Source organism: Chiroxiphia lanceolata, chromosome 5 (assembly GCF_009829145.1).
Source record: "Chiroxiphia lanceolata isolate bChiLan1 chromosome 5, bChiLan1.pri, whole genome shotgun sequence".
Lineage (NCBI taxonomy): Eukaryota > Metazoa > Chordata > Aves > Passeriformes > Pipridae > Chiroxiphia > Chiroxiphia lanceolata.
The window spans coordinates 15097223-15124441 of record NC_045641.1 but is presented as its reverse complement, the minus strand read 5'-3'; the positions used below and the strand labels follow the sequence as shown (position 1 = coordinate 15124441).

The window sequence follows — 27219 nt, the reverse complement described above, 5'->3', positions numbered from 1 at the left end:
AGTAATTACAAGATGGAGAATCAAATACCAGTGTATACAATAAATAAACAAGAGTACAATCTGGTAATTATTTCTGGAGAGATTCTTCATGAAACTGAGTAAAGAGTTTAAAGGTACCACTTTTTAGTAGAGACAGTGATTTTTTTTTCAAATAAAGTATGACTCACTTATTAGCTTGATATGTTGTTATTTAGTGGCAGAAAATATTTCTCAAAAATATCACTGAAACTAGACATCATACAAGGTTAAAGTTACAGCAAGGTAATGTTAAAGGAGAAGCAAAGCCCACAACTGCTAAATGTTTTCATGAGAAGACACAAGAATATATTTTTGCAACTTTAAAGATTATTCTGTGTATTTACAAGCTAAAAAAGTGTATGCAAAAGCAGCAATGAAACAGTGAATCATTTCAGGTAAGGCTCAGAAGGCAACAACAGGCAATATAAGATTTCTGCACTTTTCCCCCCTCTCAAGGACAAACTCCAGTGGTTACAGACAAGTTAGATCTGTGTACTTTATAAGACCTTTTCCTGCTTTTTCATCTGCAGAATACAAACCCTGATCTCAAAAAATTAAAAATAACCACAGAGTGTATCACAACAGCTAAACTATCTGACAGACCTTATTGAAATACTCTTAGTAAGCATATAAATCTTAGATTTGTCCCTTCAGCATATCCTGTTGCTAAAGTTTGTGCCTCTACAAGTGGTTGAGTCCAGTGGTGCACTGAAACTTCACCTGTCACCACAAAACTTTGTTCATGTCCTTGAACAACTTTACTAACCCTAAATCTTTTACCTTTTTTGTTCCTCTTTCAAGACAAATTTTACTATTTCTTGCAGCTTCCAAATACTGATGTGCATGAGAACTCCAACCGCTTTATAAATGCTTTATAAAGAGGCGGGTTCCAGAGGACTGCCCTCAGCAAGTCAGGAAGCCTCCCAGATTTCAGTGCTGTATTTAAAAAGTCTCAGCCAATCCTTGCAAAAAGATCCAGTAAGAGATGGAGAAATAGTTAGTTCAGTCCTAATTCTTGTATTGAAAAATTTCAGTTAAATGCTGCAGTTCTCACTATTTATTTCTTTCAAGTATTATCAACTCCTGAAGAACTCAAGAATGATTAGAAATTTGAGTAAATATAATGGAGGTGATACTGCCCAGCATTTTGAAGTTTTTTTGATCAATAGATACTTTAGTATGAAAGTAATATCAAAAAATATAAGAAACCACTGCATTCTACCAGATGGAGTGGAAAAACAGCCATGATGTGGTAGAGGGCAATACCCACAGCTTGGGTGCTACAACAGTATCATGTATTCACATGCAGCTCTGGATGGAGACATGATGTGTGTGATGGGGCTGTGGCTCAGTGATGTGACTTGCACGCACAGTGGCTGCTGATATATGAGAATTACTGCTCCCACTGCCTTGGCAGCTGCCACAAAGCCTCTATTTAATCATGTTCAAAGCAATGAAGTACAAACTGAAAAGAAGCATCTCATGCCGCAGCATGGGCACAGGCACACGGCAATCCCTCGCAAGAAGTGACATCTGGGAATATTTAATTGCTTGAGAAATAGATGCCATTTCACAAATTTTAAACAACATGAACACAAAGGTCTCTCCACACGAGAGGCAATCTGGAAACAGAATGAGTTATTATTTCTCTCCTGGCAGTCATCATGGTTGAGAAGGACATGTGGACTTCCTGTGACCCCAGAATGTGCCTTAAAGATTGTTTAGTGGCTTTTCTGTGGTTATACAGAAATAACCACAGAACATTTGGAAAATCTGGAACAACCAGTAGCAGCAGTGAGCATGTGCATCCAGTCTGGCTTCATCCAGTCACTGCTGGCTTCCCTTATTTCTCTGAAAGGAGGGAGTGCTTATTAATGATTTGGGCATTTCTTCTGACAGACAAACCTTTAGGGAATCTCAGTGATGAGTGCTTACTGGAAAGTGGCTATCAGTCACCCTGGGGGCTTCTGGAGCTCACTTGTGCTGCACAAGGCTCTCCAGCAAAAAACCAGACAGATTTGGTCACTCTCTATTACTGCCTGCAGGCAAGGCAGGCTTCATTCTGTTTGAGCTCTTTCAGGACAAAAATGCATCGAAGTATTTTTTTTAAAGACAGACTGGTATTGAACATCCATGACAGACCAGCACACAAACTATTTCATTTGTGTTCAAACCCCTCTCTGTATCTCAGCACTCCTGGTCTTTGAACTGCAAGTGGTTCTGCTGCTTCTGGGGTTTTTGGTGGAAGTTCTGGGTCATCCCTACTCTGACATGTTTAGGAGCTTATGCATGGAGCACCAGACTGCAATCAAATTACTGACAGAACTGGGGCAATCGAACTGAAGAATTTCTAGCTTCTCTTTCCAGATTTAAAAGCATTTAGTCTCTCTGATTGTATCTCCTTGCAGCATGAATACTCAGTAATTGAATTACTGACATAAGCTGTCTGAAGATTATGATGTCAAATGCAGCATTTTAGAATTTCATGCAGGTTTACCATAAAATAAATCTCTACCTGATGTTTAATCTCATTTGGTTTTTCACCTGTTTTAAATTTCATTTACTTAATAATTATAATTTCTAAAGTTCTTTTTGTTATAACAGGAATATCAACCAGCTGCCTAGTTATCGTAGAAGTATCCATTGTCCCAGGAGACACCTCTTTCATGTGGTATATAAAGACAGATCACCTCAAGGAATACTGGTGGAAAGGGCCAAGTGTAGGGCTCAATTATAATAAGTATAATATTTTAATATTAATTAAAGAATTATTAACAGAACAGCATGCAAGAATTGCTGGCATGCCATAAGGAAGTTTATTCTATAAGACCAGCTGCAAAGGAACAAAATGGAGCATCTTTCACTCCATTAACCAAGGAACTACAAGACAGCTCAAGGTCAAAATTTTAGACATCTGAAGTTGATTTAAACAAATTCCATCCAGACTTTCTATTCTTACTTACACTTACAAGTAACCTTTATTGATGCTTGTGCTGTTCACCATGTGTCAGTAGCAGTGTCAAAGGAATGTCATCAGCATCTCAAAAGCATCACTTGAGTTACAGTTGCCAAAAGTATTTCTAAGATCATGTTAAAAAAAGACCAAAGACATAGAAAGCAAGATTGTTGTTGTAACTTAGTATGAAAGTAACTTAGAAGAAATATTCGCCGGAAGTTCACCTTCCAAATGAAATAGGCTCTATTTCAGTGCTACTTCACCCTCCAAATGAAATAAGCTCTATTTCAGTGTTACAATCTTTTTTTTTCTTAATGCTTCCAAATACTTCAGAAAACAATAAAGAAAGATAAAAAAAGTTTTGCTTTTAATTACCCCAAAATTTTATACATACAAAGGTACTGTAAAACTGCACTTTCATGTTGAAAGTTGGTATATGAAGTTAAGGGAGAATGGCGAGATTTTATAGTTCAATTTAGAAAAGCAAAGCAAATCCCACCCAAACCCCAAAATCAAACCACATATGGTGACACAATTACAGCACAGCCCAGGTCAGACTCTGTGCCTGCAGGCACTGCTGAGGTTTTACAGATAGTTTATTGCTTATCCCGGGCAGTAGACCCTGTGCCTCACAGAGTCTGCCAAACCATCACTGTGCAGAAACAACTTTCCACAGAGCTGTTAAAACCTTAAAATCCCAATCAACCACATATTTCAATGGGAAGTGAAGAGAGAACAGAGTATCAATCCTTTGGAAATTTTTACTGAAATAAAAGGAAAGGAGTGGGGGGAAAAATTATTTTCTGAAGTTTCTTTTTTTGTTGAATCTGAGACAAAAAAACCCCATAAGGACAAGGAGTTTAAAATACAGATCAATATTACATGGATTAGCATGTATTTTCAGCACTTGCCTGCTCCAATTAATTTCTAGTTATTGACATACATATAAAGTTTATGTTTCAATAGTTCTAACAATAACATTTTGACCAATTTAACCTTCCATCTGAGTACTGAACTGTTACATTCATCTTCTGTAACAGCAATTTAGATACAAATATTACATTTTAACTACTGCCAGCAACTGTCTGCCATCACAACTGAAATCTAACCAGACTATATTTGAGATCTTGCATTCATTGTTTCAAATAGACGATGGAACAGTACCTTTTAAAAAGAATTTTCCCTGATTCCAGTAGGTGGCAATAGCTCTGCCCTAAAAATCTCAGGGAAACTGGTGTTTCAGAAGGGGAGTGAAGCACTGCATCCCTGTCAATCCCTGCTGTACTGGGGAGGCTCTGAATTAAATCATCCAACAGAGCTACCCAAAGAATGACTCCTCTGCTGTCAGCCTTAAAATTCACTGGAAATCATTAATGTTGTAACTGAAAATACAGCCCCAAGGCTCTAAGACCACTTATAACAAGATAATTATTTCATGCCTGATTTGTGAGAGTGAGCACTTAGCACAGACTGTTACCCTGCTTTGATTTGTGCATGCAGGTGCAATACATATGCCAAATCTAATGAATTTCATAAAATATAGAAATGATAAGTGGAAACATTATCTCGAGTATATAAAATTTATGAAGACTGGGTACCAAAGACGTGATTGTTACATGCAACTCAAAGTCTGGGATCTGACAGTAGAACCCAGCAGAAATCAAACAAATCATCTACCTTCTATGGACTCTGACATCTAAATTGTTTTACATAGATAAATGCTTTTTAACAACAGTTATTTTGCCAAGACAATATGCTAAATGGGAATATAGATCATCTGAATCACAGGTCTCAAAAACTAAATAATCATGCAAAACCTCAAACTCGACTCATTATTATCTATGCAAAGCTAATGTGGCAGCTGTGGAAAGCTACGGGACAAAAGAAGGTCTATACATCCTACAAGCAAGAAGAAATGCCCAAAGTGCTGCTGTTGAGAAGTATGACCTGCCACCTAATAGACTGCCCATATCCTGGCCTGTACTAACCAACAAGCTGAGTTAAAATAAGGTCACGACTTTAAATCAAATGAATCGATAATTCTAGCTCGTTTTGTGCCAGTGAGAGATTGACGTTACTGCCTCCATTCTCAAGGAAATGAACCACACATGCAGACAGACTGCACACACAATAATTTCTATGAATTAAACTCATCAAATGAATTGAACAGTCCTAATGCAGAAATGTGTTGATTTATGTTCCCTCAAAGAGAAAAAATACTCTAAAAATTGAATTCTTTAAGAAGGTAAGATACCATAATTTTACTGCATCAGATGATGTGATTATTGAAGAATTACTTATTATGGAATAAAGTTATTAGGGATGCTGTTAAAGATACAAGCTGCTGTATGGAGGTCTGAGTTCAACCCTGTTGAAGGTTCTTTATCAATAAAACTTCCTAACCACATGCATCTTTCAAAAATATTTTCCACCCTCTAAACAGAGAACATTTCATTTTAGTGAATCCATTTCATAGCATAAAAGCCTAAAGGAATCTACTGAAACAGTTTTCACTAAAGATTTTTATTTAAATCCAAACTTCACAGTCTATAACTGAATAAATGTGGGAAAAAAACTATCAGAAGTTCTCCCCTCAGAAAAAAAATCCACATGTTCCCAAATATGAGTCAGTTCTCTTTGGTTTGGCTCCAAGGCAGAAGGGAAATCCTCAGCAGTAGCTCCCTGCATGCTCACACTCTCCTCTGCCCCTCTCTCCCATCCCCTCAGATGAGCAGAGCGCCAGGGCTGGGCTCTGCCCTGGCTGCAACATTGCCCCAGGAGAACCCCCTTGGTGAGGCACAGACATCTTTCAATCTGTCCCTAAAAAGATGAGCAGCTGAAGAAGCTAATTAGCAGCAGGCTCCTCTGAGCAATTAAGACTCTCTAATGTACATTTCATAACAGAGAGAGTGAGAAAAGCTGCAGGAATTATCCGCACACTGATAAGAGACTGACAATTCTCTCATACACATTGGCATTTTTCCCCTTCACTTTCCTATCTATCTCCTTTGTCAGCTTGAAGCAAACATGTTTTTTAAACAGGAAACAAGAGTATTTTCCTTCTAGTTCCCCTTCAGCTGACCAGAGAATGACTGAAATGAGTAGAAGCTTGCTTCTTCAACAGGATGTAAAGGTAAACTTTAAACACCATATTATCTTCTTCTTTGGACCACTTTTAAAATGAAAAGCACTGATTCAAACATTTTTCCATTTAAATAACACAGTTTTCACAGACAGAAAACAGCATTTGAAAATGTTTTAGCTCAAGGTCCACTTCAGCTTTTGTATTCCAGTTACCTCAATGTTATAGCATCTGAAGTAGTTGTTGCAACCAGTAACCCAAATGGCTGTCAGCATCTGTCTCCTCACCATCCTCTACCAGAATAGTAACTTGGAGTAAGATCCAGAAGCAGTGTTTAGCAGCAAATGGCAATAAAAATTACTACAGGTAGAGAACAGATGTACAAATGATGTTTCAAACTAACCAGTCCTGCTTTAAAATCCTGTTTTGTGCTGGGTGTCCCTAACAAATAAATTCTGTCTTCAGCATGTAAACTAGGCATTTCACAGTCAGAATACATTCACTTCATAACAGGACTTATGAGGAGTATATTTGTCCTTCTTTTCAAGCATCCAGAATTTGCCACTGGTTGAGTAGATGTACTGAGATAGAGCTATTAATAGTAATTCCTAAGTAATTATCCAAAAGGAATGTAAACAGTTTCAGTTCAGATTATCATGTTGTTCTGCTCATAATTTTAGACCTAAAATGCAGATACAATATTAAAATTGCACTTATTTTGCTACCTACTCCTGCATCACCAAAAACAGGGCCATCTATGATTAAGGACACAATATTCTGCATTACTTTATCCTTCTATTCTTCCTATTCACTTTTACAAGTTAGCAGAGATGGCATTAGACATTTTTAAGTTACTCTTCTACCTCCCTAGCTTTTATGCTACCAGTATATGCCACTATTAGCCTGTCTAATAGCCTCTTCCCAGAAAAGACCTTGTGCCTTAGAGTTTAGGCTGACAAAGACTGTAATCAGTTTCAGATCTTTCTTTCATTTCTGTTTTTGCACACCTCACTAATACATATTAGATAGTATTGTGCTGAAGAACAAACTCCTAATCAAACAGGATGAATAGGATTGTGTCCTGCTGCTCCAGGTTTCCATACTTACTAGCCATGGGGAAGATAATCAGAATTTAATTCTATTTGAAACTGCATATATTTTGGTTTTCTTTCCTAAACAATACTGGAGCAAAGAGGGGCCATTCTATGTTCTGGTTCCTACTGAAGTGATGAATATTTCAATTTAGTCAACATTTAGCATATTGTCCATCAAGAGATTTCTCTAAGACTACTGGTCATAATAAAAACTCTTCTGAGTTCTGCCAAAATACACGCAGATGTAAATATTCTATCGATCCTGCTACTTTCCTGAATCATTTACTCCCTCTACCACCTTTTTATTTGGCAAATGTGAGCACTATAATTGTATGTATAATCTTTATCTATTGATCTGAAGACTTAGTAAGAGAAATACTAGTTTCTCCTCTAATTGCTGACAAATTAAGCAGCATTTTTCAATACAGATCCTTGTAGAAAGATTACAAATTACCTTTTCAGCAACAAAATCTTCTACCAATACTTCCTGCATGACAAAACAACTGAAGTCTACCAACAGACAGAGAAGTATTTAATTCTTGCAAGGTTGCTCTAACGTTAGTCTTTCCGTGGTAACAGTAAAGGTCTGTAATGCCATTCTCCATTACGTACTGACAATAGATTCTCAGTCTTTAAATGTGTGAATATGCACATACATTCTTTTGGCATTAGTAAAGCAGTCACAGCAACTTTTACAAATGTACTTGTCACATTGCAAAAACATCTTTATAATGCTGTGACTAGCAAAACAAGTGTAATAAACTTATTTATGTCTGTCTTTATTTACAAGCAGGAAAAGCAACCTGACATTTCCGGAAAAATCTAATATTCTTACAAAGAAAAAGTATTCTAATAATTTTAACATGATCTATCTCATCTGCTACACATTAGACAACAGGCAGCACTGCATGAATGTAAAGCTCCCCAGAATACTCCTGAGGCTGTGACAGATACTGGCATGTCCCCCGTTGGACATAAACCAGGCTGTTGTATGAGAATCCAGCTAATGAACTGCCATGACTTTATTTTTTTTAACCAGTGGAATCTAGTTAACATCCAGGCTCAAATGCCAAAGTCATTAGGCACATTCCTGAGGTGAAAAACTATTCCGAATCTGGGAAACAGGGTTTGACTGCCTGCCTGACCTCCTTCCTGCCCAGGCAATTTAAACCCACTTTTCCCCAAAACAGGTTTCCAAGATACAGCTGAAATCCTTGGCAAACTGACAGATATGAGCAACAGGCACACAGTGACACATAGTAGCATTACTGAACATCTGTAAGCATGCCATTAATTTTACACAGAAGGAAGAAGCTCAGAAGAGCTCTGGCCAGAGGAAAACAAAGAGTTTTCCAAACACAGAGCTCTTCTTGCACTCTTGCCTTTGCACTGACTGCCCTGACAGAGGGGAATGATTCTTCATATTGACAAAAGCAGGATTCTCCATGAGGCATTAAACTCCTGTGGCAAGGAGATGTTCCTCTAACAAAGTTAATAAAAATGGCTGAAGAAAGCAAATCAGTCAGTTTCTCTCCCTTTATAGATTTCTGTTTCAAATCGTCCTTTTTCAGGGACTGTGGAAACCTGCCAGCTAATTTTGTGGACAGGATGGCTTCTAGGCTTGTCTCTGATCTCTAGATGATGTTATTATTTCTTCATAATTGTTTACTGTATAAAATCAACATCCTTCTCTCCAGAGGAAGATTGCTCAGAGTTACTCATGAGAGCCTTTCAGCTCACAGTTGTGGGCCTGCTGTCGTCTTGACAACACACTCATGTCAAGGTTAATGTCATGTCAAGGCACTGTTAGTACCTCCTTTCCTTGAGCAGTTATTCTTTCAACTGTAAGGATACTAATGCAATTTAAAGTCTCTTGGCCAACCTTTAGGGTTATTCCAATTACATGGACAGAAGCTTCAAGGATTCTGAGAGTACTGTGGGAGTAATTGTAATTGTGCAGAAAAAAACCTAGATTTTGGGTTGTGCTCTGAAAGCACAGGACTGAAAGCAATCACCTCCACATTCCAACCTGGCTGAGAGAGGGACTCTGCCCATGATCTCTGTTGTGTCACCTGAGCTTCCTCTTGGAACCTTCCCATTGCATCCCCATATGTAAAAGTGAGATAATGTTTTTTATTAAGTTCATGGGGATTTTAAAATTCAATGTTCATGAAGAGAACAGAACTGCAAGCCTTTCTGTTTTACTGCTAAGTGCAAAACTTCCCTAAATCTTGGAGAACAGAGTCCCAACACAGAACCCTCAGACCACATTGAGAGAGGAGACATAGCTTTTTTTGTTTTACTACAAAGTGAATAATTTAAGAATATTCTTGCTCACAGTCTTGAAATCATCCTTTATGTGTCCCTGGGCAGAGCTGGAGGCAGCAAGGTTTATGTAATTGCTTAAAAAATAAATCTCTATTGCTTGTCTTGCATGTATGATCTTATAAGTGCACATCTACCAAACTGCTTAGGGTCTGACTTGGACTCGGTCAGATTTATTCTTACGCAGTCTCCCTCCCCCAGGGCCTCTGCCAGCCACTGAGATCCCCATATTCAAAAGCACCCAAACCCTATATTCCTCTTGAAAAATATGTGGATGCTTTAATTGTCTTCCTGGGTTTCTATGACAACCACAGCAACATAAACAGCCTTGCTGGCAGCCACAGGAGACTGAAATCTCTGCTCTCTTCCCTCCCCTCCCATGAACTTCTCAATGTTCAGAACTTACCGTAATCAAATAAATACAATTAACAATAAACACAGAGGTGGTGATGAGTACACCTGTCTGGCACTAGGGAAACGTCTTGCAAATAAAAGTACATTACAGTATTTTATGATAACAGTCAAAACATTGCCTGCTATATCTGAAGTGCCTTGGGACCAACTGTGAAAAACAGTGCAAAGCTATAAATTTATAAATGGGAGCTTTCTATGTAAGCTTGCATAGCTGCAGAGAGCTTTAAAAATATATGACAAGGTCTTCTCTGTTTGTTGGTGCCTCCGAGCACCACTCCCCTTGCTCATAGGTTACATATCAGGAATAGATAAGCCCCTGAGCAAGCGTCATGACAGTCAAGGTTCAGACAGCTGCAGAGCTGTGTGGGTGCTCACACATCGTATGGTGCATCTGCAGGCACCTCTCCATGGCTGCAGCTCCCAGCCTTCCAGCAGGAAAATCATAAATGAAATGTGATCCCAGCAGCAGAAATGCCCTGCACAGCACTGTCAGCCCGAGTCCAGGAGAAGCTGTTTCTCTGAACTCCCACATCAGGCAGCATAGTGAGAGCTGCTGCTTCTGACAATGCCCAGACATCTGAGGTCCAAAAAACTGCTCAGGTCTTTCTTCTCTCCTGAGCATCATTAATGGCAAAATAAATTTGCCATAAGAGACCAGCATAACTCTGGAGGTTTTAAGCCATTTAAACTCATCCATCTAATACTGAATGGCCTGAAGCCATCGGAACACACAGGACTTACAAAGAGGTTGCATGTAATAGTTATGGTTATCAGCTGTCCACAGGTCACAAAATCATCTTTCAAGTTATGGAACCACTTTCTGATCGTAAAAATGCCATGTATTTTTAAAATAACTGCCCCTGTATGTCTAGTTTGTGACAAAGTAACTTTGTGAAAGGAAGGGCTGCCATTTCCTTCACCAGTGCTTTTAGTTTGTCTCAGGCACTTGTTCTCCCTATGCTGCCAGAGAAATCCAGGTGACTCCAGCTGCTCTGAGACACAACTGGGGATGTAACTATGCTGTTTTCCCTGCAGCAATCTCCCTCCTTGGCAGGGAAATCCTATGGCTCTGTGTGACTGATTTTTCTTTAAAGCAGACTCAGGATTTGAGGAAATGCAGCTGGGGGGTGGTGTGTGAATGTGAACCCCTGGAAATCAAAACCTATGGCGATTCCTTCCGGGCTAGTATGCAGAAATACATGTGTCTGTGAGGACGAGCAGGAGGAGGAGTTGAGGAGGCAAAATGCTTCTCTCTTTCACAGGGTTTGGAAGGCACAGAAGGAGCCACCTGAGATAGAAATTAATGAAATAAAAACTAGAAATGGGGATGAATATTTGAAAAAGAAATGTGGATATTTTATTGGTTTTCTATCTTAAGGTAGGAGTTTCCCTCCAGTGACAACCAATATAACAAATTTAAAATTGTTTCATTTTCTCTTGCAAGATTTTAAGCAGTGTCCTCATGCTACAGAATTCTTGCACAAAATGGAAATATTGAATTTTGCAATATGGAAAGGAAATATTTCTTCTTTCTTACCTAGTTTACCTCAATAGCCTGTCTAGCAAAGAGTGCTATGTGAGAGTGAATCATGAATATGAAAGGACTGCTGATACACACATTTTCTATGTAATACAGTAACAATGCCTAATTAAATAAAGTTTGATTTTATCTATCAACTATTCATAACAAGTTTTTGTTTTCATGCATGTCTTCCTGTGTGCTAGTATGACTTGGCCAATTACAAACACGTTACTTCAAACTACAGCATATAGGAAATGACTGTTTACTTGGAATACAAAGAGACATCTGTTACCTTACAAATATGAGAGTCTAAGTGCTGCAGAGTATATCTGGATATCAGGCAGTATGCAAGGTATGTTGCATAATGCACCCTTGAAATTAGTCACAGAACAAATAAGTTGGATGAGATTTTGTAGTATTCATTGTTATTTATTAACTGTAATAGCCCCAAAATGATCATGGTGCTTTTAAATTAGGATGACAAAAAATGTAAGCTTCTCTTTTCTGCATCTGGAATGAATTAATAGGCATAAGATTTTAATAGTACTGAAATTAAAAGGAGGGCAATTTTAGAGTAATTTTAAATTAATGATTCTACAATTAGTAGGTATTTTCATACCTTTCAACCTTTGTCCAATATGACTCACTGCCACTAAGGCCCTTGGTTTTAACTCCTGAGAAATACATATGAAAGTTAAAAAAATTATAAAAAAACCAAAACCCAAACCACCAGACAAACCTTTGCCTATTTCCCAAGTATGTTCATGGTGTGTGGGTGGCTGAGATGAATTATGGGGAGGTAGTTTTATCAGAAGTAATTACCTAATTCCTTTCTGGCTCTGAACCATTCTAAACTCTAATCCAAGCCCTAATCATTATTAAAGTATTCATAAAGCCTTTACAAGACAGTGTTCCAACTCATAAAGCCATTCCTTAAGAATAGTCAGTACTTCAGAAAACTTGAAGATTCCTGTGACTTCAAAGGGAATCTTTGTGCTGCTTAAGAAAGAGGTGTGATGTATTTTGCAGTTGCATTTTGACTTACCTATGAATGTCCATGTTTTCACAGCCCAAGTGTAACATATGGCATGACAATGCCTTTAAACACAGGAACACAGAAATCTGTGGCCAAAACCCATGCTTCTGACAATTTGAACTTTTCAGATTTTGATCATTTTAGTTTATTCAGCTGAGCTGATTGGTTTCTTTAGTAGGCCAAGATTAAAAGTGTTGTTTAATTAAAGCATTTAAAAAGAAGATTAATTCAGAGGGCTTCCAGTATGTAACTAGTGAATATGCTACCTCAAAGGAATGCAAACATTAAGGAAAGGTGATTTACCTAATTGTTAGTGTACTTTTGCCATAATTCCTAAGTGACAGACTATACCAAACTGGCTGCACATATCAGGGTCAAGGCTTTTATTTAGAACAGTTAGAAAGTAATCACCCATTTTTGACAATGCCAAACTATTTTTTTCTTTCAGAACACCCTAAGAGTAATTTTTTATGTAAAAGCAAAGTTGTCATCAATAGCATAAAATGCACTCTCTGTAGAGCACAAGACCAAAAAATCTTGAAAAGTGACATACCTGCCCCAAGCTGCTTTCATTGTAGAATCTTTATCAACAGGAATGCATGAGGACTCAACAACACTTGATTTGTTCAATTTGTAGCAGAGACCACAGTCTGGATCTAACATACATCCATTACAATAACTGAAAGAGAAAGAAATAAATACTTAAACAACACTTCGTTCATTTGCACATGTCAAAAACAACAGCATCTCCCAATCAGTCTTGTAATGCAGGTAGTTCAGTTGTCAGTGTTGAAGACAAGACAACAGAACTTCTCAAAAAACCAGCACATATTGCTTTCACCTTCTTCTGTGACACATTTGGTGGTCCAATCGCAAATGTCCCTCGTCCCTGACGAGGGTCTAGGATAATTCACTCACAGAATGAACTTTAATTAAAAAAAGACAGATTGGGGTTGCAGAGGAAGAATCATCATAGAATGGATGTGTTGGAAGTGACCTTAAAGATCATCTAGTTCCAACCCCACTGCCACTAGACCACGTTGTTCAGAGTCCTATCCAGCCTGGTCTCGAACACTTCCAGGGGTGGGGCATCCACAACTTCTCTGGGCAACCTGCTCCAGGGACTCACCACCCTCACAGTAATGAATGTCTTCCTAATGTCTAATCTAAACCTGCGCTGCTTCAATTTGAAGACATTCCCCCTTGTCCTATCACACATGATACCTAAAAACCAAACTAGAATTTGGGCATGTACAGATATGAGAGTCAGTCTGAGATCACAATACCATGTGCGTCCATGTGGAAACTCAGCACTCGAGTTTCCGTAACATTTGGTGGAAGGAGTCAATATGTCAATGGAGCCAATTCACACACAGGCATCTGGTGCCCAAAAATATCCCAACTGCCCTTTACCTCTCACTGCAGAGTGTACAGTGCTCTTGCAGATCATTTCCATGCATTGCACTCGCCAGCTCTGTGCAGATGTCTCTGATTTCCTTGGGAGTCTCAAAAAGCATGAGACGCCAACATTTAGGCAAAGTTTCCTCAATGCAGTCTTGTAAACTGTTCAAGTGACTAGAAGTAAAACTGTTCTCTAGATACCACTGGTTGCACTGACCACATCTCCATTGCCTCTACTGGGAGCCTGGACACCAAGGGCTCTACAGATATTTCCCTTAGATGTCAGTCTGAAACCTGACCCTGAGATCAAACTGAGTGGGATGTAAGTGTGTATGCTACAACAGCATTCCAAAGCTCTCCACGCAGTACAAGTTATCTGAAAGTTTCTAGCACAAGTTTCACCAGGTCTTGCAAACACTCACTCATTGCTCCTGTGATTAAACTATGCAGGCATTTATCTTCCTTGGAAGCCATCTCAGATTCAGACACACATTTTCATCTGTAAAGCCCCTGATATATTCTAAAGCAGAACTTTAGGAGTTAAAAAATAGGAGAATGAGCAACTGTAAAACATAGAATAAGTGTAGAAATCTGAAAATTAAAATTTAAATATAACATCTGGAAATGTATAATTACAGTGACCAAAATAGCTTCAACATATCTCCTGTAATAACAAAATTAAGGAAATAATCTTTTCGGAGTGTGTATCTTTATCACAACAATGACTTGTGAATGAAGAAATAATCTGCCTAATCTACTATACCATTATGAGATAAAGTAAAAGTAACTGCATAACAAAGTCTCAAGAAACTAAAACAGTAAAGCAGATTATATGGATTTAAAAAGTCTGAAAGTACATGCTTAAAATCTAGTCATTCAAATTCTTTTTACTATGATGTTTCTAAAAGAATTACAAAAAGCTCAATTTGTATGGTAGGTGGCAAAAAGAGAGGGGTGGGACTATGTTAAAAAAGTGCATTCATTTGTATTTTCCTACTTCTCCAAGTTTCAGAAACTTGTGCTCTTTGCTATTGTGTTCTTTCTAAATTATGAAATTACAGCAGAAGTTCCATGTTGTCTACATTTAGAACATATATCTGCTTTAAATATACCTTCCTCTTGCTTAATTGACAAGTCAAATTCAGGTTTGAACAGCTTTTTTTTTTTTTTAATTAGGAAAGCTGCATTATATCAGCTCTTAACTGAGATACTAACTGTAGAAAATATTTTTACAATGGAGATGAAACAAAACTTTCGGATAAAAGTCAATCATATTATCTAACTGTAGTAAACATTTCTTCTCTTGCAAAGATAAATGAGAAAATTGTAATTCTGCAATTATCAATTTTCAAAGGGAAGGACAATACCCATATTACAGTAGCAAGACTTAGTGAGATTTTTGTTACATCGATATTAGTAGAGCAATGGGCAGTAACCAAGAGTTGACAGGAAGAGAAGACAGCAGGTGAATAAAAACATTTTTTTAAATCACAAATGTATTCAAGCATGCAATAACAATACTAAAAAAAATGTATAAAACTATAATATTTTCACATAGTGATAAGAATCTCATGATTTCAAACAGGATCTTGATATATGATTTTCAAATGTAGAATATCATCTACTCAAATGATGTTATCAAAGTACCTCTTAACAACCTGAATTTATAAAAAGCAGGGTGCCAGCACATCCAGCATGGTGTCCTGGTATAGAAAGCAGTCGTTTCCAAATACTACATGCTATCAAGTGAAGAAGTGGATTTTTAAGTCAACTGTATGCAAATTATATTCAGTGTGAATGCCATGTGCAGAATTTAACAGATTAAAGTGGCCTTTAAGCAATAACTCTCTTCAGAATATTTCAGGATTTAAGGTTTCTCTAGATTTATTCTTTTTAGGTTTTACATTAAGCAGCCAAATACCAGAAACCAGCCAGAACATCAGTAAGACACAGGAATGCAGAGACTGACAGTGAGACACAGTGATGATTGTCATCTTTATGGTGCTGCCAGCAGAGGACAGGATGGGGACTGGATACCTCAGTATTTTTTCCTCAGCGTCCTCAACAGAATCAATGCAGAGATGAAGCACAGAGCTGAGCTGTGCTCTGTCTGTTCTGTCCTGCTGGGCTCACTCTATGGATAATGCAGCGTAACCTCATCTGGCACTAGGCATCAGTAATCGGACAAGTAGGAAGCAGAAGATATCTTATTTATTTCTCCCTCCCATCCAGAAAAAAAATGAAGAGATTTGATTATTGATTCCGGTGTCTATATGGCTGTTACTTCAGCTGATCCTCCAGTTTTATTGGATATCATAGAATAATTTAGGTTGGAACGGACCTTTAACATCATAAATCTAACTGGTCTTCCTTTCGGCATTCGACATAAGGGATGCTGGATTTCATGTCATGCCAAATGTCAGAGGTTACAGTTTCTCATAAGAATTTAAATAATTTAAAATTATTATTTTCCACAGCTTTTCCAAAGCTTGTCTTTCAGATTGAACAGTTAAATAACTATTTACAAGCCTTTACTTTAGGATTTGTCATCATTAACTATACAATGAGTTCATACAATCAGGCTTTGACTTTAAGTTTTAGAGACAAGACCAATTTATATCAGAGGAAACACAGAAATTCAATATACAAGACTTAAAGCCCTTTCAAATCTAACTCCCAGCAGACTTAGGGTAGGCTGTTCAAAACATTTAACATTCTTCTGTGCACTGTTTTATCACTGACACAAAATTTTATGTTGTCTTTGATAAGAGGAAGACCAATGTTTTTTCCTCCCAAATCCCAAAATATACACATTACAACTGTTTCATAACACAGTAAGGAAATCTGTGTCAGTTCATAAAGTCTAATGATCACAGAAGATGAAGTATGAAATAAGCAAAGAAGACTTTTTTTCAAAGAAGCAATAAAAAAACAACCAAAGACATCTTGTGCTGAGGTTGTTTATTCTAGAAATAAAATATATAGTAGTTTCAGGCTTATGTCCTTCTTCACTCCAGTGCCATTGCTGTTTGCTAAACAAAACTATTTAACCAATTTGAAATCGAGCACATATTCTGACATACCTGCTCATAGTAATGTAAATAATATAGGACATAGAATATATCAGGAAAAGAAATGCACAACATAAAACTTACTACAGAGCTCCTTTCTGTCCTCTAATGTACCTTCTTATCAACCCTACCTATATATATCCAAATATATGTCAGAGGATAAATCTACAAAAATACTGATAATTCTTCAAATCTACACCACAGATCAGTTATGGTCTCGAAAGCTCTATACAAGAATACTCCAGGATGTCTAGGTAGGAAAGGAAATTCGCATCCAATTATAAATGGGAGATATGTTTCCTTTACTTTATCACAAAATATTTATATTTGTGCTAAGTTTATGAGCCAGTGTCTTGAAAACAGGTTCACCTGTGAAGAGTTGAAAATTCCCAGGTAGGATGGTTCTCTACCAGACTGACAATTCAATATTGAATTACCTGAGAGAGATTATTTGATTTTGATGAAACCAGGCAGCATTACAGCAGAAAGGTTTTACAACGTGCTTGTTTCCTTCCCTGCTTACCAGCTGGGCTCCTAGGCAACCCAACATGAAGGCAAGTGTCTAGACTTCAGATGCTTCAGCCTGTGTAGCAGAATAACAACAACCAGGAATGTGAGGCTCCAGAAGTTCAAAGACACCCAGCTTCTTTGCATATCAGTGTGGCATGAACTCAACAGAACAAAAGTCTCAGCAGCTTGACCTTTCAGTTTATGGGGAACTGCCATGGAATGAGATTTCTGGGTTTCTGCTTCATCATCACAGCATGTTTAACTGAGAAGCTGATGGACTATTAAAACATATATCCCTAAATCTGCCATTCCTCCCTCTGATTCTGCCAACAGTTAACATGTTCTCTTTATCTGACCAAACAGGAATAACTGACATCTAGAAAGGCAGACAGCACTAACTTTGAGGTCCCTCAATAGCAATTTCTTGCCAGCCTGAGCATCAGCAGCTTTCAGAATACTCTGTTCTGGAGCAGCCTGCCTGATTAACTGTTCCTTAGGTTACAGGTTGATCACAAAGTTCACAGCACCATCTTCTTTCACAGAGATCTTACAGTGTGGGGATGAATTATTAATTGACTAGATGTGCACATTTTTCTTGATACCAAAATTACTATTTTCTTTCTTCCTAACGGTGTAGTTTATGAGCCTCTAGTATAGTCTCTAAAAATACTGAATAAAATCTCTGACCTGCCAAAGTGACCCTCCAGATGACAATAAAAGGTTCACAATTGCTTCTTCCCCACTGCTTATGTTTGGTTTGTCATTACATTTTGTGCTTTAAATTTGCAAAATAACCTTTTAAGTAATGACTTTCCTACAATTCTCAGCAGTCTCATAATGTGAGCTGCAAGTTGTACTTTGCCACTTTTTGTGGAGTGATTCAGCACTAAAAAGACCTCTGTCCACTGCCCTTGCTCTGAAGGTGCCATTTGTTTTGTTGTCACACTATTTTGTCTTTTTCAAGATGAATCTCAATTTCTGAATTATTTATTTCAAAACATTTAATTGATTTTAATTTTTGCCACATTTTAAAGAACTTTCAACTTCGCCTTCTATGTTCTATTATCCAATTACAAAATGCATCAGTATGTTCCTATTGTCCAGTTACAGAAATACAAACCAAACCTGATAATATATTGTAGACTGTGTAGCTCTTTGACAGAATGTAACACCTGATTGCATAATATTCTACTATGTGAGTAGCACGAACAGCCACTCAAGAGTATCAAACTGTCCCCAAATACAGACATTTTCTGGGACAGACTCTTTCTGCTTCTTTTGGATTCATCATTCGCACTGAGCACATGCTGCACAAGCAGCCCAAGTATGTGAAGAAGGATTTATATGTGAAAATCTGATACATCCACAACATATAAGTTGGACCTGATGGTCCTTTCCAACTTGAGATACTTATGCAGGACATTTTGTTCATGTCCTGTCTTCTCCAGAGAGTAAATTCCAGTGTCATGGGCTTGCTGAACACACTGCTCCTGCTCTGTATGATGCAAACATTCATATTCCTGAATGAGGTTTTACTCATAGAACTGCAGGAACAATAAAAACCATCTCAGGAAAGGCTCAATGTAGGGATGGTAGGGTCTTGCAGGTACCTATGGAGGATTAGCAAATCCCTCCCAGAGAGAACATAAGCAGAAAATCACTGCAGGCTGGAAGGAATGTCACTTTGACTGTCCCCTGCTTTCTACTCTTTCCAGCTTGCTGTTTGCCACAGTGGAAACATGATCCTAGGCCAGGTGGATCTTTCTTTCTACCTAGCATGCCCTCAGATTTAATCTTTGCTCTCAAGATTGGTTATGCACAGTCTTCTGCCTCCCTTAGCGTGGAATGTAGTTGCTTTCCAGCTCCTTATAAAACAACAAACTTCCTTGCTTCTGTGCTTGTATTCTCCTGTTTAAAACCAGACAATGTCTCTTCCTCCAGCTCCAAATGAAAGAAAATGCCCAAGATACATGAGCTGAGTATCACTGGTCAGGACATGTCTACTCAATTGGACGCAGTAAGGGACATGGGCAACTGATGAATCCAAACAGCCAAGGTATTTAATTCAACAAAAAAAATATAGGGACTTTTGGACAAATACTGCAGCATCAGCTCTGTTCACATGTCAGGATATTGATGCCTTCAGCCACCTACAAAACTAGGAAACTTAGGGTTTTTTGGTAAATAGCTTACTTCATTTTTATACACAACCTCATTTCAGTTGGGTATTAGAACCGTGTTTAAAACTGCCTGATGCTTGCGTCTGACATCTTGTGCTGCTTGCACATTTCACTCCGCCTCAGGCACAAAATCAAGCCCCTCTTTACACTTCTGATGATTCCTGTGTTGTTTCCAACAGTGAAGCACTAGATTTAGATTAAATATAACTGGACAAGAACATAGGGGATGCTTTAAGAAGTTAAAATGTGTGCTAACTGCCTGATACCACTTCCAGGTGCCATATCTGGGACACAGGAAATACAGTATTTAACAAAGAATGAGAAAAACCCACTTGGACTTTAAGAGCACTTTCCTGCTATTATAGGAGATCAAATGACAGTAAGGTCTACCAGCACTCTGTTAGGTGTATATCCACACACGATACCACACATGTATCCACTCAGTGATGTCCATAAGGAAAAGCTCTAATTTATAATCCCAGTACTCGTATGCTGGCTGCAGTTCTGTAATTTACCACACAGATACTCCAACAGATCTAAATCACAGTTAAGTTCAAGTATGATTAAGCTTTTCTCATCTTCAAATCAGGCTCCTGCTCCATCTAGTCCACTGAGACTATTCCTTGGTGTCCTCCCTAAAGTTCCAGACCAGTACTGAATCCTTACCCTTCCTGATACACCAGCCACACAAAAACACATTAGCTTTCTTCCAATGTTCCTTAAACCTTCTTCACAAAGGCTCACATGCCTCAACTATGCCACATAATTTATATAACCTCAGAGCAACTGTTTTTGGCCTCTTGGTGTTTGCTACTTCTGCTTTAGATCTGGTGAGGACCCCGAAGGCTCAACTATTTTCCCACCTATCACAGTCCTATAAAGGAAATCACTCTTCACAAACCTTGCTTAGTCCTTAGATCCTCATGGCTACACCACTACTGCTATAACACCTTGGTAGCAAACTGTGTTGGAACACTGACACCTCAAGAAAAGTGTCCTGATCTACTTGCTCACAGGAATCAGTTGTTTCTTGTCTTTGATGATATTTTTTTTCTGAACTTATATAGCCCCTAGCATAAGAGCTTCCTGATTTATTCCTGGAACAGAGTAACACAGACAATAAGGAACAAATACATCTGACTTATATGTACCTTTATTTTGGATGTAATGGTAGCCTCTGTAGCATATTTTGTTTTTAAAACTACTCTTCTAAAGAGACCCTACACATAGATACTATACTAGCAGCTTCCAAGTAGATCAGACAGAAGCCTTGTTCAAACTTGATTAAAATCACCCTTGTGTGACTAAAACCTGCAGACCAAGTAAGGTGTAACACCATCACTTTGGAAAACTAGAAAAAAATTCCCTAAGCATTGTCTCAGTTTTTGTTAAACAGCAAAGTCTTAGAAGTATTGGCAGAGATGTGAAGGGTTAGTAGGTTACTGTAATATGAATAACAATGCCTTATTTCCTCATAAGTGCAGAGTTTGAGTCAAAGTATGTGGAAATGTTAACAACAGTTACAGGGATGGCATTGCACTCATAGATATTATAGTTCAGGTAAGTCACTTTTTAGATCTTTGTGTTTAAATTGAAGAGAGGACTTTTTCCTCACTCCCATTAAAGATGCTTACTACGTGGACTGACATACTCCTTCCTATTCTTTATAATTTAAAATTAAATTACAAGTTTTGATTGATAGGAGCAACATGCCAGCAAAAAGAAAATTATTACCAAGCAATATAACCTTATATTATTAACTTAATATATTCCAAGACTATGTTGAGGTCACTTCACAGTTCTACAACACAAACTATCAGAATTTTAATTACACTTCATAAGAGCTGGCAAAAGTATTCTCAAACATTTTTATCTCTTTGCATATTCATAATTTTTTTTACCTTAATAGCCAAACCACATTACTATATTTATTATTGCAATTCTCAGTTGTCAGAAAGACCAGTAGCTCAAGCACTTTGGTATTAGAAACAGAAAATGAGAATCACATTTTAAAAGATACTGGTTCCATGATACAGTGACATTATGCAGAGTACCAACACCTAGTTTGCTGATAAATCACACTGTCAACGAGTTATGTCAATAAAATATAAAGTACAATAGCTAATACACTTACTATATGTATCCTAAGGCTATTAAATACAATAAAACCAGCTTCAGTTACTAGGTTAGGTGAGTTTTTCAAGACTGATCACAATTATATACTTTTGCTACATTCATAAAGAAAATACATATTTCTGTCCATTAGTTATCTTATAAAATGGCTGTGTTAGAGTACTAAATATTGGTGCCTCCATCTCGGTGGTGTGTATTTGTACAACAAGCTTAGGAACATTAACCACGTGAGGGTGACTAATTCAAAGATGAACAACAGAGTCCTTGTGTGCCCAGCACAGCTGGCACCGCCCGTATTATTCTAATCAGCCTGAAGACAATCTGTTCACGAAGGATCCTGAGAAACTTCTTGTGCACAGGTATTATTTCCTTAAGATATGAGTGTTAACCTAAGCTTAACACAATATTTACCATTTTCATATAGTAACTGAGATGAAAAATTTTGCTTAAGCAGAGCAAGTTCACATTATGCCTTCTACAGCTGACCAAGTGTCAAGAAGTGCAGTGAGAGAGATGGACATATGAATAAAAGGAGACAAAAGGACTAAGAATATAAGGCAGCAGGACAAGTCATTTTACAGAAATGGCTCAATTTCCCAAACAGTCACACCACTGATTCTTTAAAGACTGGGAAAAGGTAGGAGGGTAACTAATGTCCTAATGTCCCAATCTCAACCTCCTTCCAGAACCAGGCAAGTTCCCAGTAAAAACAGGAACATGTTCATAGAGTTTTGGTAGTCAGAATAGGAATGGCTAGTTCATCTTTTCATTTCTAAGTCGATAAATTTTGGGATGGTGTTGGTTTGTATTCTTAAATTTACCTCTGAGCTTCTCTGTGGCCTTGATGATATGTAACAGATCATGGTTGCTGAGGAGATTAAGATCAAATAAAGCAGGTGACCACACTGCAAATTATCTACACAACCTTACACATCTGAGTGTGAAAACGAAGTTTGATTTAAGGATGGCACAGAGAGAGGATGGCACACACCTTGCCCCTCCTCAGTGAGACACATACCCACTTCCACCTGTGAGGAGGCAAAACAGATTTCAGTGCTCGGAGTGCCCTGAATTTGCATTATTTCCGTGATTCAAATTTTTTTTCACAGATTTATGGATTATTTTTTGTCTGTCTGACTATGATATTGTACATCTCTACACTAAATGAAAATATTTTGTTTGATATTCACAGCATATGTTACTGTTTTGTTTTCTGTAAACATGTACAAGCATCTTGTTACTCTGTTTGCATGGCACAGCTCTTTCAGAACACAGTGTTCAAGCCCTAGGTGCTTTTTTGAATTAGGACAATGACTATGCTCTTTCTTTGCTAGTCTGTTCTATCTTCATTGTTATTCTAGCAGCAGGAATTAATCTGTGCAGAGGAATATGGATCTGAAGGAACAACAAGCAAACATACTGTTTGTAGTAGCTCCAAGGGTTTCTTAATGGACAACCCCACTTACTCAAACACAATGGATTTGCAAACATAAAAAGCATTTTTACTCTGAACAGTGTCAGTGAAACTTCTGTCAGCAAAATAACTGAAGTTTTCATAACTTACAAATACATTTTGGCAAAGACAAATGCAAATTATATTTAGGAAACACCTCCACACTCTGAAATGCCCAAGCTGCAAACAGGTTTATACTCTAAGGATAGCTCACCTCAGAGAAGCACTGTATCACCATTAGATGAAGAAGACTGTGAGCTGCATTTGTGTAGGCACACATCTTCAAAAGCAGTTACAGTGAGATGGCATTACTTGTCCATCTTCTGAAGTCTGCTGCCTTTTTCTTTTCCCAAACTTTCTGAGACCTCTTGAAGGCTTGCAAGAGACAATGCTAAGCACTCTGAGATACCAACAGTTACAGTGGTGCAAGCTAAAATATAGGTTAAACAGCAAGAGACCACTGCCATTAAGTTACCTCCTTTTACTTTGACTGGATATCCTGTTTGTAACTATCTCTACAGTAACACTTGCTGCCCTACGTGGAGGCTATCTATACAGTATTGTTCTTGGAGTAGCAAAGAAAATATGGAACACTGGCATTATTCAGAGTAGACTTTTACTTCCAAATCCTCTGGTTTGAGAATCTCTTTGATTCAACTCCATAATTGCCATAGGGAATACGTCCAGGGCCAAAAAGGAGGGAGAGGTGAGCAACATGGCATAAACCCAGCCTTTAGCTTCCCTTTGGTTTGCCGGCTCCACCTCTTCCTTCCAAGACCATGCATGTTATGCTGAACTTCTTCTAACCCTAGTGGAACGGTGAAAATACCATCTACTTTCTCACTACTAAAACAATTTAAAAAATTTCATTCAGCTTATTGACAACGTGCACAGAAAGCAGGCATACTTCGTCCTTAAACTGACACTTTTCCAAGTCAAATATAATGTATACTTGTATTTTCCTGCTTGAAGCATGAAAATTTATACAGTATTATATATAGAAGCGTGAAAGTTGTTATTAAGCGTATCATTCACTATTTTTTTTAATCCTTTTAAATACTGAGTGATGTAGCCTAATTCTGTGATTTGTCAGCAACAACATCCACTTATTAGTTTCAACTCTCCTGGCTTTTGTGTCTTTCTACTAAAGTACACCATAAGATTAAAATAGAAACACCTAAACCTTTCTCATATGTTGCTCATTATTTCCACACCCTCATTCAGTTTTATCCTTAAACAAAGAGAGGTCCTTCTATTTCAAAATACTCTCAAATGAAAATATTTCAATTCTTTTATTGCTCTTTTTCCAGACTCTCTGAATTTGTATATCTGCTTTTGCTCATTTCATGTCAGAAACAGAAATCACAGAAATCACAACAGATTATAAGTATTCAAATAATTCATGAAACAACATGCCTTTACTAGAGCTACCTGCTTTAATTTTTCATGCTTTTGCCCAGAAGTGCATGCCACACAACCTGCAGTGGGTCTAAATTTCTTTCCTGCCTGGCTGTGGTTGACTGGAACATGAAAACTCCGTCAAATACTTTTTCATTGTTTTTTAAGTTGGACAAGCCCTATTTCTTCTATGGAGATTTTATACTGTTTCAGGTTATATAATCATCTAGCTTTATTAAATAACAAATTATAAGTTCTGCAAAGGGTGTATCTGCTCTCTCCAGACATCCCTTCCACACAGTTAACTGAAGTCCTACGCAAATCCTTCTCACATTCTTCTCTTAAGGAAATATTATTGCAAAAGGAGAGCATTTGGTAGCTCTTCCCCCTTTACATCTTTTAACCAGACTACTCCCCATTTGTAGACATGCCCATCTCAAAAATTGCAAAATACTGCTGTATAGCTCCGCAGTAAAAACCAAGTAAAAATACAGGTTTTTGCATGTAGAAATCCTTATATCTGGTAGTATCTCATGTTGCAGTTATTAGTATCTATTTATACTCAATGAAGACCTTCCACCCCCTCCCCAGATCCTTAGAATCTTTCATCTAAGACATTGCTCTAGCACAAGAAAAGCCATGAACCAGCCAATATTGCTAGGAAACTAGAAGTGTAGCTCTCCTTTCTTGGCATTTATTTCTATTACAAACACTTGTAAAACAGATTTTGAACATAAGGAAGAATTTCTTCAGCCATTGAACTAGTCTTCTCTGAATAGGGAAATTTCTAGTCTGCCAGCTAAATGAACAAAAGAGCACTCACATGTGAATAAAACTCACAAAATACAGAAAATTACACATTCCTAAAACCCCAGAAGTAATGTTACTTGAAACTATGATTGCATATGGAAGTGCATCTTCTACCTACTATAGAAAAATAGGTCAAAAGCATCACATTTATTTTAATTATTAATTGGTATGTAATTAACTGAAGATTTTTTTTTTTCCGCTCAGGAAAACCACAGGCAAGAAACACACATTCTTGAAGAGTTTACAACTGTTATACATGACAAATGTACAAGCAGATGAACAACAGCAAGTATTTTTACAAATTCCTCGTGAAATATTCCTGACTTTGTGTACACTATGACTTGCAGCAGGTGTGATATATCAGAGGAGGTAAATGTGGAATTTGCCACTTAACCATCTTATTTAGTCCAAGAAACTCCAAAGGATTATTCAGAGAATTTAATCAGGGTCTAATCTTCTCTACAGAGAGAAGTTAGGATTTAACCTTTAGATATTTAGTTTAGTTCCTTGTACCAGGCTTTGTGAATAACTGTCTATTACTCCACTAAGTTGTAAAACTCAATTAAATGGAAACAATCTTCAAGAAGATTGGATGAATGATCATGAAATCTCACCTGTATTTTGTGCAGGTAGAGTTTTGATGTGAAGGATCTGGTGGATTAAGTGTGATTCTTGGCGAGACCTGAGCTGATAGCAAAAATCCCGAAGCTAGGATAATGAGTGCTACAGCAGTACCTAAAAATACAGATAAAGAACAATGTGATACTTTTCTCTAGAGCACATCATATAATTCTCTATTGAACTGAACTCTGCTTGGAAAAGCAAGGCACTCCATCACTATGCACACAGCATTCGCTAAGGAGCTGTGATGAGAACCTAAGAAAATACCCTTTGCTACATCCACATCTTGAATTAGGTTAAATGTTAAAGTCGAGTGCATCGGGTTTAATGTCCAGATATTAAATTAATAGGTTGACACTTCTGTAATATGTGGAATTGACAACTGCATGAATGAACAGATAATATTATTTTTGGTGTTTAAAACACTACTGTAAAGGTAAAATTTAACAGTGACTTTGAAATCACCACACTTCTTCCCACTCCCATACCCAGACTTGCAGACTTTTCTGTAAAAAAGAAAATAGCATCAGCTTTTTTGTTGACTCTACTTCCCCTTGTGAAACGAGAGATATTTGACATTTAATAAAAACACCATCAAAACTCCAACATCAATTTCTGATCTTGTTTCAAAGAGCACACATAACATCTGCTAGGAAAAACTCTCTTTCCATCTCTCTGCTCCTGTCTCCCCCAACAAATTCCTTGTGCAAGAGCTGGGCAAAATGAGAAGAGGAAGATGACAAAAGAGGTTTGTATTTTGTGCAACAGGCCATTACTGCAACACAACTCACAGTTTTCCTACCTTATTTGTCACACACACATAATATACTGCATCATTTTAATGAAAACTGGCATACCTCACTACTCATGATACTACTGCAAGTGCTTCAAACTCAGACCTTTACATCCTGCTACTCAACGATGCATTGAGATATACATTTTACAAAATACCCTGTATACCTATTTGAATACTCACTATTTATGTGGGATGTTTTATTTGAGAGGTCATATACAACATGTATGGCCTGATCTAGTAATAGCAGTAGAAAATGCGTAATAACATTACTTGTGAGTTAGTGACTGATTACACAATAATGTTATCCTTACTGCATAAAACCAGACTCATGGACCACGGAAGCACATCCCAGCAGGAAGGTAGCACACATTTACAAGTGTGCAGTGATATAGCTTAATG

General features: G+C 37.6%; 1 protein-coding gene across 1 annotated transcript in view; it reads right to left on the bottom strand.

The window, feature by feature from the left end:
* The window catches only part of SLC2A13 (solute carrier family 2 member 13), a 152589-nt gene that overhangs the window by 16106 nt on the left and 109264 nt on the right, over positions 1-27219 (bottom strand). The window contains exons 6-7 of the mRNA XM_032688403.1: positions 26018-26138; positions 13001-13126 (exon numbers count right to left, since the gene is read on the bottom strand). Of these exons, the coding sequence (XP_032544294.1) occupies positions 13001-13126; positions 26018-26138 (247 nt within the window). The remainder of the gene's footprint in view (positions 1-13000; positions 13127-26017; positions 26139-27219) is intronic.